Here is a 16,834-nt window from a genome sequence, read left to right on the forward strand (position 1 = left end):
TTTGGGACTGGGTCCACGGAGGAATGGGGGTGGGGGGGCATTGTCAGTTAGACCCCGGGGACTTGACTTCCTGGGGTTGGATGTTGTAATCATAGTCACAGACTTTTGGCCAGTCGCTCCTGTCGCTTGTGGTGTTTCTTTGTTAGTCACCTCTCCACTCCCAGTCCTCCTCCTGCCATAGGGGTGCATGCACACACACACACACACACACACACACACACACACACACACACACACACACAGAGCAGCTTTCTGTCTGGGAGTCCTGGGCCAGGACAACCGAAGGGATTCAGGAGGCGGGAGGGAAAGTAGGAGGAGTGAATGTGGAGTGGTGTTTCCTTTCCAGGCCCCCTTTCTTTTGGCTCTCTTGCAAGCCAGCAGCTTCCTGAGCGCCTGGCCCAAGGACCCGATGGCCCAAGGCTGAACTGACCACAGGAACCTGGAGTTGGGACTGAGGTGAGATGGAGGGCTTGCTACTACTGTTGTCACAGTCTCTGAAAGCTGCCTTCAGAGAAGCTTCTTGGGAACCAGAGGAGATCCTGGACCAGAGAGTGCTCATGGGCTGGGGAGAAAGGGGGACAGAGCAGTTGGAAATCCTTTCCCTCCAATACACTGAGAGCAAAGGCAAAATCTAGTTCCAGGGGAATCTTGTCCTGGAAATGTCATTTCCCTCCATCGCTGCCTCCCGACCTGGATTTCTAAAAATTGAGGTACATTTGGAGAGGGAAGACTAAGTGTGGGGACACTGGCAAAGGAAATAGGCAGCCCCGGCTCCCAGGGAATGGGGTCAGGGACAGAGGGGGATGGGCAAGGTGGGGGAGATAAGGAGAAGAGAGGTGCCAGGTGGGGAAAAAGACAAGCTAGCCAGTAGAGTGGAAGCATGGAAGCTGGGGGTCTGATGGGTCAAGGACTCGGCTGGGAGTGGGGGGTGGGGAAGGGAAGTGGCTGCACTAAACCAGTTTGGGAGGGGTATCTCCCTCCATCCTGCACGAGGTGTGATGTGCCTCTCCAGGAAGGAAAAAGGGAATAGGGGTCTGACATGACACAGGAGGCGATGGATGTCCCAGAATGCATGTGTCACCTGGGGTGGGGACAGGAGGAGGCTAGAGCTGGAGTGGTGGAGCAAGGGAGAGCAGCGGGATGGTAGTATAGGTGCAAGTTTGCCAGCTGGCTGTGAAGGACGGACAATGTGGAGAAAGGCTCTCAGGTTTTGGTGCCATGAACACAGGTATGTGTGTGCAGGGGGACGTGACCAGGAACGACAAGAGCGTGTGTGTGTGTATGTGTGTGTGTGTGTGTGTGTGTGTGTGTGTGTAAATAGGCATTGGTATGTGGGTGTGGAGGCTGGGCAGGGCCTCTGGGAACAGGGAATGTATCATCCTTGGAACCTTCAGTCAGTGGGCACTCGGACAGTGGACATTGCCCAAATGCATGGGGAGGTGAGCGAGCGAGTGCTTTTCTCCTGCTTGGGGTAAGGTGCACAGGGATATTCCATCCCTGGAGGCAGGATCTGAATATTGTCCTTGGGAAGACAGCTGGGAAACTGGACCTTAGTAGGGTTCTTCCAACTTTTGCAGAGCCCAGTGTGGGGGAGAGAGAGAGAGACAGAGAAAGAGAGAGAGAGAGAGAGAGAGAGAGAGAGAGAGAGAGAGAGAGAGAGAGAGAGAGAGAGAGAGAGAGACAGAGAGACAGAGAGAGACAGAGAGACAGAGAGAGAGAGAGAGAGACAGAGAGAGAGAGAGAGAGAGAGAGAGAGAGACAGAGAGAGAGAGACAGAGAGAGAGACAGAGAGAGAGAGACAGAGAGAGAGACAGAGAGAGAGAGACAGAAACAGAGAGAGAGAGACAGAGAGAGAGAGACAGAGAGAGAGAGACAGAGAGAGAGAGACAGAGAGAGAGAGACAGAAACAGAGAGAGAGAGACAGAGAGAGAGAGACAGAGAGAGAGAGAGAGACAGAGAGAGCACTCCTGTCTTCACAGACAAACTAAGCAGGTTTCTCACCCTCCCTTCTGCCCTCCCTCCCCTTCCCCATATGCCACACTTCTTCCCCTAAAGTAGCTGGGTGGATGGCTTGGAGAGGTGATCTCAGAAAGGCAGGAGTGGAACATTGGGTTCCTTGGCATGGGGACATCTCTAGAGACCAGATTGTCCAATATTGTGCCTATGAGACGAATGGCTCCAGGAAATAGATTCTCTTTCCTACTTGTAAATGTAGTCCAGGAAAGAAGATTGATGATCTTCCCTTGGAGGATTCCTTCTGATATTTAACATTCTGCTGCCTTTTAGAAGATCTTCCTTCAATTTAGCCTAAATTGGCTTTTAGATTTTAAGCTGTTTTCCCCATTGACAGTGTGTAAAAATGGTTCTAAGCTAGCCTCTTTCTCTTAGCTGCCCTGGTCCATTCCTTCTTTACTCTGAGTTGCCCTTTCTCTCCTTTCTCTTGGCCTATTTGCTTCCTCGGGCCAGGGCCCACATTGCTTTCTATTTTGCTGGGAAGCCCTGGCACCCTTTTTCCTTTTCCCCCACCCCAAACTCTCGAAGGATTCCCTTATCCAGAGGTTCTTAACCTAGGGTCCATGAACTTCAAAACCCAACCCAACCCAACCTAACCACTTTTTGGATAGCTGGACTTCAGTCTAATTGGCTTCTTTTGAAACAACATTTGATTTTATGCATTAAAAAACAATTCTGAGAAGGGGTCTGTAGGGCTTTGCTGGCCTGCCAAAGAGGTCCATGACACAAAAATGGTTAAAAACATCTGAATTAGTTGGAATTCTTCAATTCTGGAGAACAGGCCAGCTCAGGCTTTCATCCACTCTGCTCTTCTTGGGGATTGGTGGGATTTAGAACTTCCAGAGACTTGGCCAACTCCCTGAGGCTTGGCAAAAACAAAGATGATAATAATAATAGCCTATTGCATTTATATGCTAATTTTGCTTTATCTTCACATCACTCCTATATATGTATGTGCATGTGTGTATCTGGTGGGAGGTGCTGGAAGACACTTATTCTCCCTTTTCATAGACAGGAAAAATGAGGCCCAAATAGGCTATTCAATAACAATGCCATACATTTTATTAAGTACCTGCTATTGCCAATTACTGCTTTCCATACTTAAGATTTTTAAAAAAAAGTCATTTCCTTCAGGGAGATTACCTTCTCCTGGGGAAAAATGACATGCATAAAATTACACGCACAAACTTAAATCAGAAATAGGAAATACCTGAGGTGATGGAATGAGCTTAAACTCAGGTTCCTTGACTCAGTCTAGGACTAAACCATTAAAACAAGGGTTTTGTGTTTAGGAATGACTTGAAAAACTTAAAAAACAACTTTTAAAAAGTCTTAAAGAGGGCATCTAGGTGACTCTGTGGATTGAGAGTCAGGTCTAGAGACAGGAGGTCCTAGGTTACAATTTGGCCCTAGACACTTCTCAGCTGTGTGACCCTGGGCAAGTCACTTGACCCCCATTGTCTAACCCTTACTACTTTTCTGTCTTGGAACCAATAAACACTATTGATTCCTAGATGGAAGGTAAGGGTTTTTTAAAAAAAGACTTAAAAATGTCTGCTGGAGGCCAAGGACATGAGTTCTAATCTTCCCTCTGAAAATTTCTGTGTGGCCTTGGGCAAATCTCAATGAATCTCAGTTTACTCAAAGAGTAAAAAGATGAGCAAAATATGTGGCATTTGAGGTCCTTCCAGCTCTCCTCTGATTCTACAATATACCCTCCTTCCTAGTAGTCTCAGGGTCAAAGGTGAAGGGACCTTTCGAGGATGAGGTAATGCTACTAACTGCCTTTTCTGTCATGCTTTCAAGTAGTCCTTCAAGACTCCAAGATGGGGTTTGAGCCAGGAAAATTATCCTCATTTTACAGATTAGCAGACTGTGTCTCTCTCAGAGAGGTCTGAATTGCATTGCTACAGGCAAGCCTGTTTGATCCAAGAGTCTATGGATCTGAGTGAGTCCTCAAGACCTCAGGACACTCACTGGTTTCACTCCTTTCCCTTGATTCCCCAACTCAGGAAAAAGACACCGGCAGCCCCATCCTTTCTTTTGTCCCTGCCACCACATCCTTCCGGGATGAGCTGTGGAGGCTGAGGAAGCCTCTGAGTTGGGCTTCTTACTATGATTTCCCACCTGGCATGCTTCATCATTCCTGTTATAACCTGCACCCTCCAAGTCACCTTCGAAATTTTCCATAACCTCAGGTGGCCTGGGCCCACACCCTCCTAACTGACTTCAGCTTGGGCTGTTGCCTGGCCTGAAGAGACCAACAAACAAGCAGAATCTTCCCTAATAGAAAGAATCCCTTGTATTTCTGAATCCAGAGCCTTGGAGAAGCCCAGACCATTTTATAGGCATGTTCTCTTTGATTTTTCTACCACTCCGGGACGGTTGTGGAGGGGAGGGGTGCCACACGAAAGCCAAGGTGCCAATTGTTCTCCCTTCTTCACAATTGGGAGAGGGATGGCAGGGACCACTGAGGAATGGAAGAGTAACGGGAAAAATAAGAGGCAAAGGTGGCCTCATACAGGCACAAAATGAGGACACGGAATTTTCTGGCTAGCAGTCTCCCACTCCCGAGTGGTCTAGGATCTAATGGGGGCAATGTCAATAATCCTCATTATAATCTCACCTTTCTTTGGTGTTTTTGGACTGAGGAAATGTTTTGCTTATAATAACCTCATGAAACTGTAGGGCAAGTATTGTTATTCCCATTTTACAGACGAAGAAACTAAATCTTAGATGGGATTAGTAATTTGCTCAGGTCTCTTCTAAGGTTGGGACTTAAATTCTGGCTAAAGAACTAGTGATTCTTCCACTGCATGGTGTAGCAGGATGAAATGACTGTAGAGGCTTATGGGCCATTTTTCTTGAGGCTCAGGGGCATCACCTGGGGTGTTTCCTTCTAAGAAGAAAGGGAGAAGGAGCAGCAATGACCTCAAAGGCCCTTGGGAAACACTGGATGGTACTTAGGTGACTTGTTCTTCTTGCTGGGTAGGTGGTCCTGTCCTGCAGGCCAATCAATCAGCCTCATAGTGGGATGCCTTTATGAGTGAAGACTTCTGCTCTACCCCAAACCTTTCCTCCCCTCCTCCAGTCCAGTGGGGGGACCAGGAAGGCACAGGGATGGGTGAAACAGAACCTGACATTTCTTCGAAAGTCATCTTTCTCCTCCTGAGATTCATCAGGACAAAACAAGTCTAATCCCACTTCCACAAGACAGTGGAGTTCTTCAAGTGGAGGCTGGATGACCATTTGTCTGGCATGCTGTAGAGGGGATTCCCACTCAGGTAGGGTTGGACTAGAGGACCCCTTGGAACCCTTCAACCCCATATATTCTCTGATTCTTTGATTGACTCCATTTTAACTCTTCAGCTCACCCCTTCCCCCAACCTTCTCTTCTGGTTTTGTCTCTGAACTCCACCTTCTGTTCTCCTCCCAATCAGATGCTCAGACTGAGATGGCTCCTTTGTTTACCCTGTGAAAATCGTTAACCCTGGCATGGGAATGAACACATAGTTGGTGGGGGTGGAGGGGTGCAGTCACCTCTGCCAGGCCTGCTCTTTGACCTCCCATCACCCATAAGAATCATTGGATTCTCTCCCCAACCAGGGAGCTAGGCAAGTGTCACTGACTAAGGCAGCTAAGACCCAGGTCTTTATGGGAAGGAAGGTTAGTGGTGGTGAGAGGTGTTGGAAGAAACCAGAGATCCTGGTTGGGAATTAGGACCCCTACTTCCTAATCCTTATTCTGTCCTTGACATGCTGTGTGACTGTGAGCAAGCTCTCTCTGGGCCTCAGCTTCTCCTCCTGAGAAGTGGGGACAATTATTACTCCTCCAGGGTAGTGAGGGTCAATTGTGACAATAGTTGTTAGATGCCTTGGGGGCTTGAGGATAAAAGAACCATAAAACCTCTGGAGATGGAAACGGTAAATGGTGGGGAGAGATGGAGATAGTACAGAGTGCTTCACTTACATTTAACAGCTATTTATTCTAGAATCCCAGAACATTTATGCTGGAAGAGACCTTAGAGATGGTCTTATCCAAATCTCTCCTCTTAAGATGGGGAAACTGAGGTCTCAGGAAAGGGAAATGACTTATTCAAGGACACAAAGTGAGTTGTAAGATCTATATGGAAATCATAGTCCTAGGTACTGGGGATACAAAGATCAAATGACATGGATCCTGTCATAAAGGAGTTTTAAAAATTTTCTCTTCTCCCCCTCTCCCCAGGCTTTGTTGCTTCTTCCTCTCTCCTGTTTCCTCAGCACTCTCCTAGTGCAATGGATGGCAAAGTGGTGATCCAGGAGGATGGTTCCCCAATGGTTTCCTGGGGCCCTGAAAAAGAGGAGAAGGAGGAGAAGACTGAAGAGCGTGGTCAGTGGGCTAATAAGATGGAGTTTGTGCTATCAGTGGCTGGAGAGATCATTGGCCTAGGCAATGTTTGGAGGTTCCCATATCTTTGCTACAAGAATGGAGGCGGTGAGTTCTCTTTGAGGTCGGCCGGGTGAGGGTGGAAAATACATGGAAAATGTTGCTCTGAAAACCTGCTGTTGCCTCTCTGATGACCTTCTCTCACAGCCAAGTGACCCTCTGCACCTACTGGACTCTTTTGAGGCCTCTGGAAAAGCAAAAATGGAGATACAGAGCAGGGTCAGAGATTAGGAGGTGGAGACAGTGGTGGGAGGTGACAGAATTTGAGGGCTGGATCAAACCCATCTATTCCAAGCCATGCCCCAAAGGAATCCCCAGAATGCATACCTGACAAGGGGAGAGCCTATCTTCCCCCGAAAACCTTCAAGCAGGGGGAATTTTTCTTGGACATCAGCTAGTATCTCCCCACAGTCTTAGGCTAAACATCCCCACCAAGACCAAATGAGAGTCAAGATAGAGATTAAGGAGGTGGGGTCAGAGATCAAAGGGGATGGGGACCTTCTTGAATGAAAAGAATCATAAAATCACAGACGTTTAATGTTGGAAGGATCTTTGGATGCAGAATCAGAGGCTCCAAGTTCAAATTCTTTCTCTGCTACTTACTTTGTTGTTGTTCAGGCATTTTCACTTTTCTCCAACTCTTCTTGACCCCATTTGAGTTTTTCTTGGCAGAGATTCTGGAGTGGTTTGTCATTTCCTTCTCCAGTTCAATATAGAGATGAGGAAACTGAGGCAAACCAGGTTAAGTTACTTGTACAGGGTCACACAGCTAGTAAGTGTCTGAGGTCAGATTTGAACTCAGGAAGATGTCTTCAGATCCAGTACTCTACTATACCACCTAGTTAGATAGCCCTGCTACTAACAATCCATGTTATAATGGGCAAATCACTTGACAGCTGGATGGGATAGTTTGCCCATCTGTAAAGAGGCGACTGTACCAGATAATACCCAAGGCCCCTTCCAGTTCTAAGCTCTAAGCCCTACCCTGTAGTAAAGATAAGGATCCAGAGCAAGAAATGACTTGTTCAATGCATCATAGCAAGATAGTGGCAGAGTCAGGGATCTCTTAATTCCTTTAGATCAGTCCTCTTTTCATCACTGCTTCTGTGCTTCTGGTTTCTCACCATTCCCCTTTGGGGGCAGTGAGGGAAGAAGAATGGGAAAGAGGGGGAGGAAAAAGAAGGGGGAGCTTCTGCTTGGCCAGGTTGTTAGCATTGTAATGAAGAACATTTGATAGAGGGACTCAATCAATGCTCCAACCAACAAGAAATTCTTAAGTGCCCATCATCTGCTAAAAACTGTGTTGGGCACTGGGGATATAAGTAAAAAGAATGAAATAGTCCCCTTTCCTAAGAAGCATATATATATATATTAATATATATATATATATATATTAAACCCTTACTTTCTATCTTAGAATCAATACTATGTCTTGGTTCCAAGGCAGAAGAGTGGTAAGGGCTAGGCAATGGGGGTTAAGTGACTTGCCCAGGGTCACATAGCTGGGAAGTGTCTGAGGTCAGATTTGAACCCAGGACCTCCCATCTCTGGGCCTGGCTCTCAATCCACTGAGCTACCCAGCTGCTCTTGGGAGCTTCTGTTCTAATAGAGATAACAAAGTCCTATATAACAAGTATCTGAACTAAAAGTATAAAACTATCAAATATAAACTTATATAAAGTAACTAAATATAAGTTATAAGTTTGGAAGGGAGGACACTTGCCATTGGGAGGGGAAGCAAGAAAAGATGTAGAAGAGGATGTGAGCTGAACCTTAAAAGAAGAGAGGGACCCTGGGGCAGAGGCAAGGAGGAAGTATATTCCAGGCATGTGGGAAGGTCATGGCAAAGGTGCAGAGAGGGCAAATGGGGTGCATAAGGAACAGAGAGAAGGCCCCTTTATATCATAGAAAGCAGGAGGGAGAGTGATGTCCACTGAGGCTTGAAAGAGGTTGTGACTGGATTGCAAAGGGCTTTAAAAGTCCATCAGAGAAATATATATTTTATCCTAGAGGCAATGAGAAGTGCCTAGAGTTGTAGAGTTGGGTCATAGCAGTGCTTAAGGAAAGTCACACAGCAGAGTGGAGAGACTTAAGGCAGAGACCAATTAAGAGAGTCGCAACAATGGAGGGGAGAGATGACGAGAGCCTGAACCAAGATGGCAGCTACATGGATGTAGAGGAGGGGATAGATATGAGAGATATGATAAAGATGGAAAACTGAAAATGGATTGGCTATGTGGGGGAGGGAGAGTCCAGACTTGAAAGATTAGCAAGATGGAGGTGCCTTTGACAAAATTAGAATGTTCCAAAGAGAGGAGGGTTTCAGGGAGGATAATGAGTTCAGTCTGGAGTTTAAGATGTGTCTGGGAAATCTGCTTTGAAATGTTCCATGGCTGACTGGTGATGCGAAGCTTAGGGAAAGAGACTGGGGCTGGCACAGGGATGCGTGGATCACCTCCATAGCGAGTGAGGCTAATGAAATCCCCAGCTGTTGAGGAGGCTACTGATGTGTGGAGAGAGAAGAGAAGAGAGCCCAAGACAGGCAGTTGCAGCAGGAAGAGGGAAGGCTGAACAGATTTATGACTCTAGAGGAATTGTGACCTAGAGGATCTAGCCAGGACAGCCTGGCTTCAAACCCACTCCTGCCCTCCCCTCTGGGTGCCTCTGATAGACAGCTCCCCAGGACGGGTCTGTTGGGTAAGTCCTAGACAGGCTGTTGATTTACTGTGGCTGGAGGAGTTCCCACACTTGCAGTTGGCTTTCCCTTATCTAATTATATCCACATGCGTGTCCCAAGCACCTCCACTTCGCCTCCATAAGCCTTACCTTTCTGAAAGCCCACCATGGTGCCTGCTCAAAGGCAGCAGGCATATGTACAGTGGGGACAAAAAGCAGAGAGTGCTAGTCTTGGCTGTTTCACCAGAAGGAGTTTGGTGGCTTATTGCTGCTGCCGCTGCCGATGATGATGACTGTGGAGAGCGAAGTGATGGAATGTTAGGGAGGGAACAGAATTACAGTGCATAGAGTGCTGAGGAGGGAAAGGCCAAGGGGGTAAAAAAATCCCTGTGCCAGCTTGGCACATCTTTTACCCTAAACACATCTGCCTGTGCAAGGTGCTCTCAACTTATGTTCCACCATCTGTTAGGGGTTAGCCGGACAGCTAAAGCTGCCTCCAAATATCCGTACAGGCAAATCTCTACAACACCCACTTCCAGGGGTTCAGGTCTTTGTTCTTCTTTTGCTTTCTTTAAAACTATAAAACGTAGGGGGAGCTGGATGGCCCAGTGGATGGAGAGCCAGGCCCAGAGATGGGAGGTCCTGGGTTCAAATCTGACCTCTGACACTTCCCAGTTGTGTGACCCTGGGCAAGTCACTTAACCCCCATTGCCTAGCCCTTACCACTCTTCTGCCTTGGAACCAATACCCAGTATTGTCCAATACATTTGGCTCCAAGAAGGAAAGTAAGGGTTTAAATAAAAATTATGAAACTTATAGGTTACATCACAGGCCACAGGACAACTGGCCTACTGCCTTGGAGTTAGGGGAAGGTGAAAGAGGAGATATAGGGCCATCAGCCCTGTTTTCAAACCCTCCCAGACCTTGCAAACCATTTTTCCTCAAAACCATTTAAATGCCCTTAAACCTGATCTAGTGGTTTTTTTAGCATTGAGTTTGCTAAAGAACAGTTCTTTAGTATTCTTAAAGAATATTAAATTAAATATTAAAGAATCTTAAATTCAAATTCTTTTTTTTTTTAAAACCCTTACCTTCCGTCTTGGAGTCAATACTGTGTATTGGCTCCAAGGCAGAAGAGTGGTAAGGGCTAGGCAATGGGGGTCAAGTGACTTGCCCAGGGTCACACAGCTAGGTTAAATTCAAATTCTTAAAGAATAATTGTCTATGTGGGAAACAATAGGACTAAAGAAGGAACCTCAGTAATCTAAGGGGAGTTATGGTCGGTATAGACCAATTCTGGTGCTCTGAATGCTCAGAAATCTCACTTCTTAATAGATGTGGGTCCTGTTACTCCCTCCCAGTGAGTGTCTAAAGTTGTTCTAAAAATCTCATTTCTTCTCATCCAAGGCAATCCATCTTCCATGTCCCTGACTTGTACTGGTTGTATCATAACCCCGAAATGTATTCCTTCCTGAGGTTTGCCTCTTACAATCCCTAAATTCCTTTAAGGCTCAGCTCAAGTACCACATTCTATGTGAAGTCTTTCCTGGTCTTCCTTCTCTTCCAGCTGCAAGGCCCTACCCTTCTCCCCAAATTGTCTTGTAGACATCTTTATATAATTGCCTCAGTAGAGCATAAGCTCCTTGAGGGCAAGGCCTGGTTCATTTTCATCCTTGTGTCTCTAGTGCCTACTGTACTGCCTGCTGCTTAGAAAATGATTAATAAATGCTTGTTGAGAGATCGGTGAATACTTGTCGGATGTTTCTTAGGCATGGCTTGTGTCAGTTGATTGATTGATGGTTTGGGTGTAGGACTATACTGAATTTCATAGCTGCTTGGAGTTCATGGTACTCCACAAGTAGAAAATTCTCTCCAGATGATTATTACAAGAGAAAGCTGATGGTATGTGTGTATGGGGAGGGATTTAGGGGCAAGAAAACAGAGTGGGATGGTGGGGGTGGTTGTTGGTATGCAAGAAAGGAAGGGAAGGGGGAAGGAGAAAGGCTGAGAAACAAGGCTATGGAGGGGGGTATCACCTGAGCCCTTGGTTCATCTCTCTTCCCACAGGTGCCTTCTTTATCCCTTACTTCATCTTCTTCTTCACCTGTGGCATCCCAGTTTTCTTCCTGGAGACAGCACTGGGTCAGTACACCAGTCAGGGCAGTGTTACAGCCTGGAAAAAGATCTGTCCCCTCTTTGAGGGTAAGTACCAGACTCTCCTGCTATCTCACTATCCTTCCTCTCATCTCTCCTTTGGTCCATCTTCTGTCCTCTCTTTTCACTGATCCCCCATTCTCTTTCATCTTTTCCTCCTGCTCGTTGCCTCTATACATGAAAGGATGACTTTACTGAACATCCACCATGCTCCCCCTCTTCCCACACTCAACCTCAATGTCTCCCAATGGGCCAGACAAAGGAATCTGTGAGAAATCTGGCCATATTCCCTTCCCTAAAGTGTCTAGTCTGAAGAGTGGGGAGGGGGGCCCTTGTACTTCCATTTACAAAAACAAAAATTATTGATATCATTTGTTTTTACATCAGCAGCATTTCCAAATATATTGCTTTGTTCTTATGACAAAGAAGAAAAAAGAAAGTGGTAGAAAAAGCAATTCAGCAAAATGAACCAATGAATCCAAGAAGCCCCATAATAGATGCATATATAAGTATGCACACACTCATATATATTATGTGTATTCAGGCATCCATAATCCCCCACCTCTGAAGAGAAAGGAGAGAGATGCAGTGTCTCTTTTCTTCTTTGGGGCCTTTATTCTTTCAGAGTGGAGAAAACTTTTTCCAGGGGGCAATTCTTGAGTTTCTATGCCACATTATCTTGAAGGACTTTCCAATTCTGCTCTCCTAGTCTTTAGGTGCCCACCATTGAGCCAATGAGATTTAATAAGACTTATGTAGGGTAGGCAGGTAGATAGTGCCCAGGGTGCAATACAAATTCTAATAGTATTGATAACCTTACCGTCTGCCTATGGGTTCCAAGGCAGAGGAGTAGTAAAGGTGAGGTGCAATGGAGATAAGTGACTTGCCCAGGGTCACACAGTTGGGAGGTGTATGAGGTCAGTTATGAAATGAGGACCTCCTGTCTCTGGTCTGGCTCTCAATCCACTTGAGCTACCCAGCTGCCCCCAATACTAGAATATTTAACAAGTAATCCAACTAAAGTCTAGAGAGGTTTAAGGACTTGTCCATGTCATATAGACTACATAATACATATACATATGTATGTATGTATATATATATATATATTATTTTATTTATTTTTAGGCAAACAGGACTAAATGACTTTCCCAGGGTCACATAGCCAGTAAAGTGTCTAAAGCTAGAATTGAAGTCCGGAAAAGGAGTCTTCCTGACTCCAGGCCTGGCACTCTACCCATTGCACCATCTGGCTGCCCCATAACAGGGATTAAGTTGCAGTCAGCCTTGGAATCCAAATCTTCTTTCCATTATAGTCTCCTGCCACTATAATGTACAAGATGGCACAGAGGGACCTGTTTTATGACTTTTCATAAATACAAATACTATCTTTCATGCCCAGAAAATTATATTCTCTATTGAATGAATGAAAAAGCATTTATGAAGTGCCAACTGTGCTAAGCACTGGGGATAGAGATAGAAAACTAAGACCGTCTTTGCTCTCTAGAAGCTCACATTCTAATGGGGGAAAACCATACATACAAGGTGTTCCCAAAAGTCTTCAGGTTCAAATGGCAGTTCTTTCTGACTCTCAATAACTTAGGAGGTAGCTACTATCATTATCCCCAATTAACAGATAAAGAAATTGAGGCACAGAGAGGTTGAAGGGCTTGCCCAAAGTCATATAGCTAAGTCACATTTGAACTCACATCTTCTTGTCTTCAGGTCCAACAATCCTGCCTAACTCTAAAATTCTAAAATAGTATAGAAATTATGGAAGAGGAGAGGAAGCAGAGCCATCTAGTATAGAAGACTTTTTTTTCTTCAGTAAGTTTATTCTTACCAGGAATGGTAGGATCAAATAAGGGCTTCTTAAGTAACAGGGAGACCTGGGCATGTTTGTAAGCAGCCAGGAAAGAAGGGACTAGTCACTAGTGGATAGGGAGAGACTGAGAGTTAGAGAAGGAGGTGAGATGATATGCTTTTGCTTTTTAAGTTCCACAGAGACACAGATGCACCTCCATCCTCATCCCTGCATCTGGGGAGACATTTGAAGGTCTTCATTATCCTCTGAAATACTTAGGTTGGTCCTTTCCTCTCTGCCTGCTAAGGCAGAGAGGAAAATCCCAGGTGAATACTCCCCTCTTATGCACTGTTTACAGGTTGACATCCTGCCAAGGGGTACCAGTGTCCATAGTGAGGGTACAGAGGCACACCCATACACAGACACACACAGGAGCTCATTGCTTTGCTTACACCCACTTCCTTACTCCACCCCTTTTTGCTCCTTCCACATTTCTTTGTTGGGTCTGGCTCTGAATGCCTCAGGACAGGATGTTCCGAATGGTGAGCATGTATCTGGGATGATGAAAAGATGTTTGGATGTATGTGTAAGCATGGGTACTGAAAATCTTTGAAGTCTGGGATACATCGGCGTCCCCCTGGAGCCACCTTTCAGGGACCATTGCCCTCCTCATGCTCCCAATTTTCCTCACTTTGCTCTTCCTATTTCTCACTTGAGGACCAGGCTGGCTCACCTGGACTCCTCCATGTGTAGATGTTACTGCCATCTTGTTTTCAGCACTAGGTCCCAGCTTTGCCGAAGGACTAGAGGTCCAACTTAAAGCAAAATTCAAGATAAGATTTTTTTCTTCAAGTGGGGGAATCCAGCTCAATCAGAAAAGATAGTCAGGGAGTTGAAATTGTGATGACCTTTCCTATCCACGTTGATATTTGTTTTTGTGGAATGCTGAACATTAAACAATCCCTTGAGTTAATGTTCACTCATGATACCATAATAAAAGTTGCCAGGAAGCATATGTAGAGCGTTCCGAAAGGATCTGAGTCTTTTAGGTAGACTTTGATCAGGAGAGATGCCCATGGCAAGGGGGTGGATTATAGTCCCACTCAAATCTTCTTCACCTTCCTCAGTGGGAGCAGTGTTTTTTTGTCTTTACTTTGATGCTACTGTGGTACCAGAAGTGACTTTATATTGGTTGAAATAACTATAATATTAATACTTATATGATTTACTTGCACATTTGTTACTATTATCATTTGAAGGTTGTCCAAATTAGCTTGCTCATTGTGACTCGTTACTTAGCACATTTTAAAACCAATGCTTTTTCTTAAATGTTGGTAGTGTCTGTCCAAGTAGCTCAATTGTAGCTTGTTTGATGTTATGAAGATATGTATCAAATGATGGCTTTAAATGGCTAATTGATGTTCTGAACCTTATTGCTATGTTTTGGGGATCAGGGAGAAAGCACAAAGTGACAGTTTCAGACAAGGCATTATACAGCTTCTGAATTCTAATGAGTGGGGAAATACTGTTGCAATGAAAATCTTGGATTTACTGTAACAAGTAGCAGATGAACTTGTACAGATTAATAAATCTTTTCCAAAGGTAAAAAAAAGTAATAGAAGATAGAATACTAGACTCATAATCAAGAAGACATAGTTTTGAATTCTGCCTCCAATCTTTGCTATTTTTTTGAACCTGAATTTTCTCATCTATAAATTGGGTATAACATCAGTAATGCCTACTTTCTTTTTTGAATATATTTTTTTAAATTATGTATAAAACAATTTTTTAACATTCATTTTTTTAAAAAATTTGAGTTCCAAATTCTCTCCCTTCCTCTCTTAAGATAATAAGAAATTTTATGTTATACATGTTCAATAATGCAAAATATTTCCATATTAGTCATGTTGTGAAAGAAAACAAAGACAAAAACCCCATGATAAAAATAAAATGAAAAATAGTATGCTTTGATCTGCATCCAGGCTCCATCAGTTCTTTCTATGGTGGTAGATAGCATTTTTCATCATGAGTCCTTCAGAATTGTCTTGGATCCTTGTATTACTGAGAATAGCAAAGTTATTCACAGTTGATTACCATGTGATATTGCTGCTACTATGTACGATGTTCTCCTAGTTCTACTCACTTCACTTTGCATCAGTTTATGTAAGTCTTTCCAGATTTTTCTGAACTCATCCTCCTCATCATTATAGCACAATAGTTCTCCATCACAATCATATATCACAACTTATTTAACCATTCCCCAATTGATAGGCAACCCCTCAATTTCTAATTCTTTGCCACCACAAAAAGAGCTGCTATAAATATTTTTGTACATAAAAGTCCTTTTCTGTATTTTTTCCCCATGATCTCTTGGGGTGTATATCTACTAGTGATTTTCTTTTCTACTTTTTTAGCTTATCTGATAGGTATAAGGTAGTATCTCAGAGTTGTTTTAATTTGTATTTCTCTACTCAATTATGATTTAAAACATTTTTTCATGTGACTAGAGATAGCTTTGATTTCTTCAACTGAAAACTACTTATTCATATTCTTTGACTAACTTGGGAATGATTTATATTCTCAGAAATATGACTCAATTCTTGGCATATGTGAGAAATGAGGCTTTTGTCAGAGATATTTGCTGTAAAAACTTTTCCCCAGCTTTCCACTTTCTTTTTTTAAAACTCTTACATTCCATCTTGGAATCAATACTAGTTTGTATTGGTTTTAAGGTTAAAGAGCAGTAAAGACTAGGCAATTGGGTTAAGTAACTTCCCCAGGGTCACCAAGCTAGGAAGTGTCTGAGGTCAGATTTGAACCCAGGATTTCCATCTCTTGGCATGATGCTACACCCACTGAGGTACTTAGCTGACCCCTGCCACCCCCTCCCCCACTCCCCTACCCTGCTTTACACTTTCCTCCTAATCTTGGTTGTATTGATTTTAAAATTTAACATAATCAAAATTATTCATTTTACATCCCACAATGTTCTCTAACTCTTCTTCAGTCAAAAATTCTTCCCTTTTCTATAGATCTGACAAACTATCCCTTCCTCCCTTAATTTCATTATGCCTATGTCTAAATGTCTAAATCATGTATGTGTCTAAATTCATGTCTAAGTTTTGACCTTGTATGATAAGTATGGTGTGAGATGTTGGCCTATACTTATTTTCTGCCCACCTGATTTCCAATTTTCCCTCAAATTTTTGTCAAGTAGTGAGTTCTTGTCACCAAAACTTAGACCTTTGAGTTTATCAAACCCTAGATTGCTGTGGCCATTTTCTATCATTTATTGTGTACTTAATCTATTCCACTAATCCACCATTCTATTTTTTTAGTCAGTACCAGATTGTTTTGAAGATTACTGCTTCATAATAAATAGTGACTACTTTCATAGAACCTGAGACTCAAGGGAGCTAATTTTACAAAGCCCTTTTATGAGGTGTTAATGCAAACCATAATATACATGCACATTATTATTTTTGTTTTTTGTTCCATCCTCCCTATGGTCATCTGTAGCATCTGTAGTCATGTGTTTTGTTTGTTTGTTTGTTTCAGACTATAATTCTTAAGTTACTTGAGGGTAAGGGCCATGGCAAACCATGTGGGATAATGGGAAAAACATTGGTTTTAGAGTTAAGAGACCTGGATTTGGCCCTGTGGCCCCCTCATTTTTGAGCCTTACTTTCCTCTTCTTTTTTAATACTTTTATATTTAATATTTTCACATAAAGCACTTGGTAAAAATTAAAGTGTTATATAG

General features: G+C 43.8%; 1 protein-coding gene across 8 annotated transcripts in view; it reads left to right on the forward strand.

The window, feature by feature from the left end:
• Positions 1-287: 287 nt before the first annotated feature.
• Positions 288-16,834, forward strand: part of SLC6A12 (solute carrier family 6 member 12) — a 42,648-nt gene continuing 26,101 nt past the window's right edge. The window contains exons 1-4 of one of the 8 annotated variants that reach the window (XM_007503789.3): positions 1,391-1,471; positions 5,006-5,297; positions 6,241-6,489; positions 11,185-11,319. In XM_007503789.3, the coding sequence (XP_007503851.2) occupies positions 5,255-5,297; positions 6,241-6,489; positions 11,185-11,319 (427 nt within the window). In that variant the 5' untranslated portion in view covers positions 1,391-1,471; positions 5,006-5,254. Of the gene's footprint in view, positions 457-1,099; positions 1,229-1,339; positions 1,472-5,005; positions 5,298-5,594; positions 5,680-6,240; positions 6,490-11,184; positions 11,320-16,834 lie in introns of those variants that run through there. The other 7 variants (XM_007503784.3, XM_007503785.3, XM_056799095.1 and 4 more) reach the window with 7 other exon arrangements.

Source organism: Monodelphis domestica, chromosome 5 (assembly GCF_027887165.1).
Source record: "Monodelphis domestica isolate mMonDom1 chromosome 5, mMonDom1.pri, whole genome shotgun sequence".
NCBI classification, from domain to species: Eukaryota; Metazoa; Chordata; class Mammalia; order Didelphimorphia; family Didelphidae; genus Monodelphis; species Monodelphis domestica.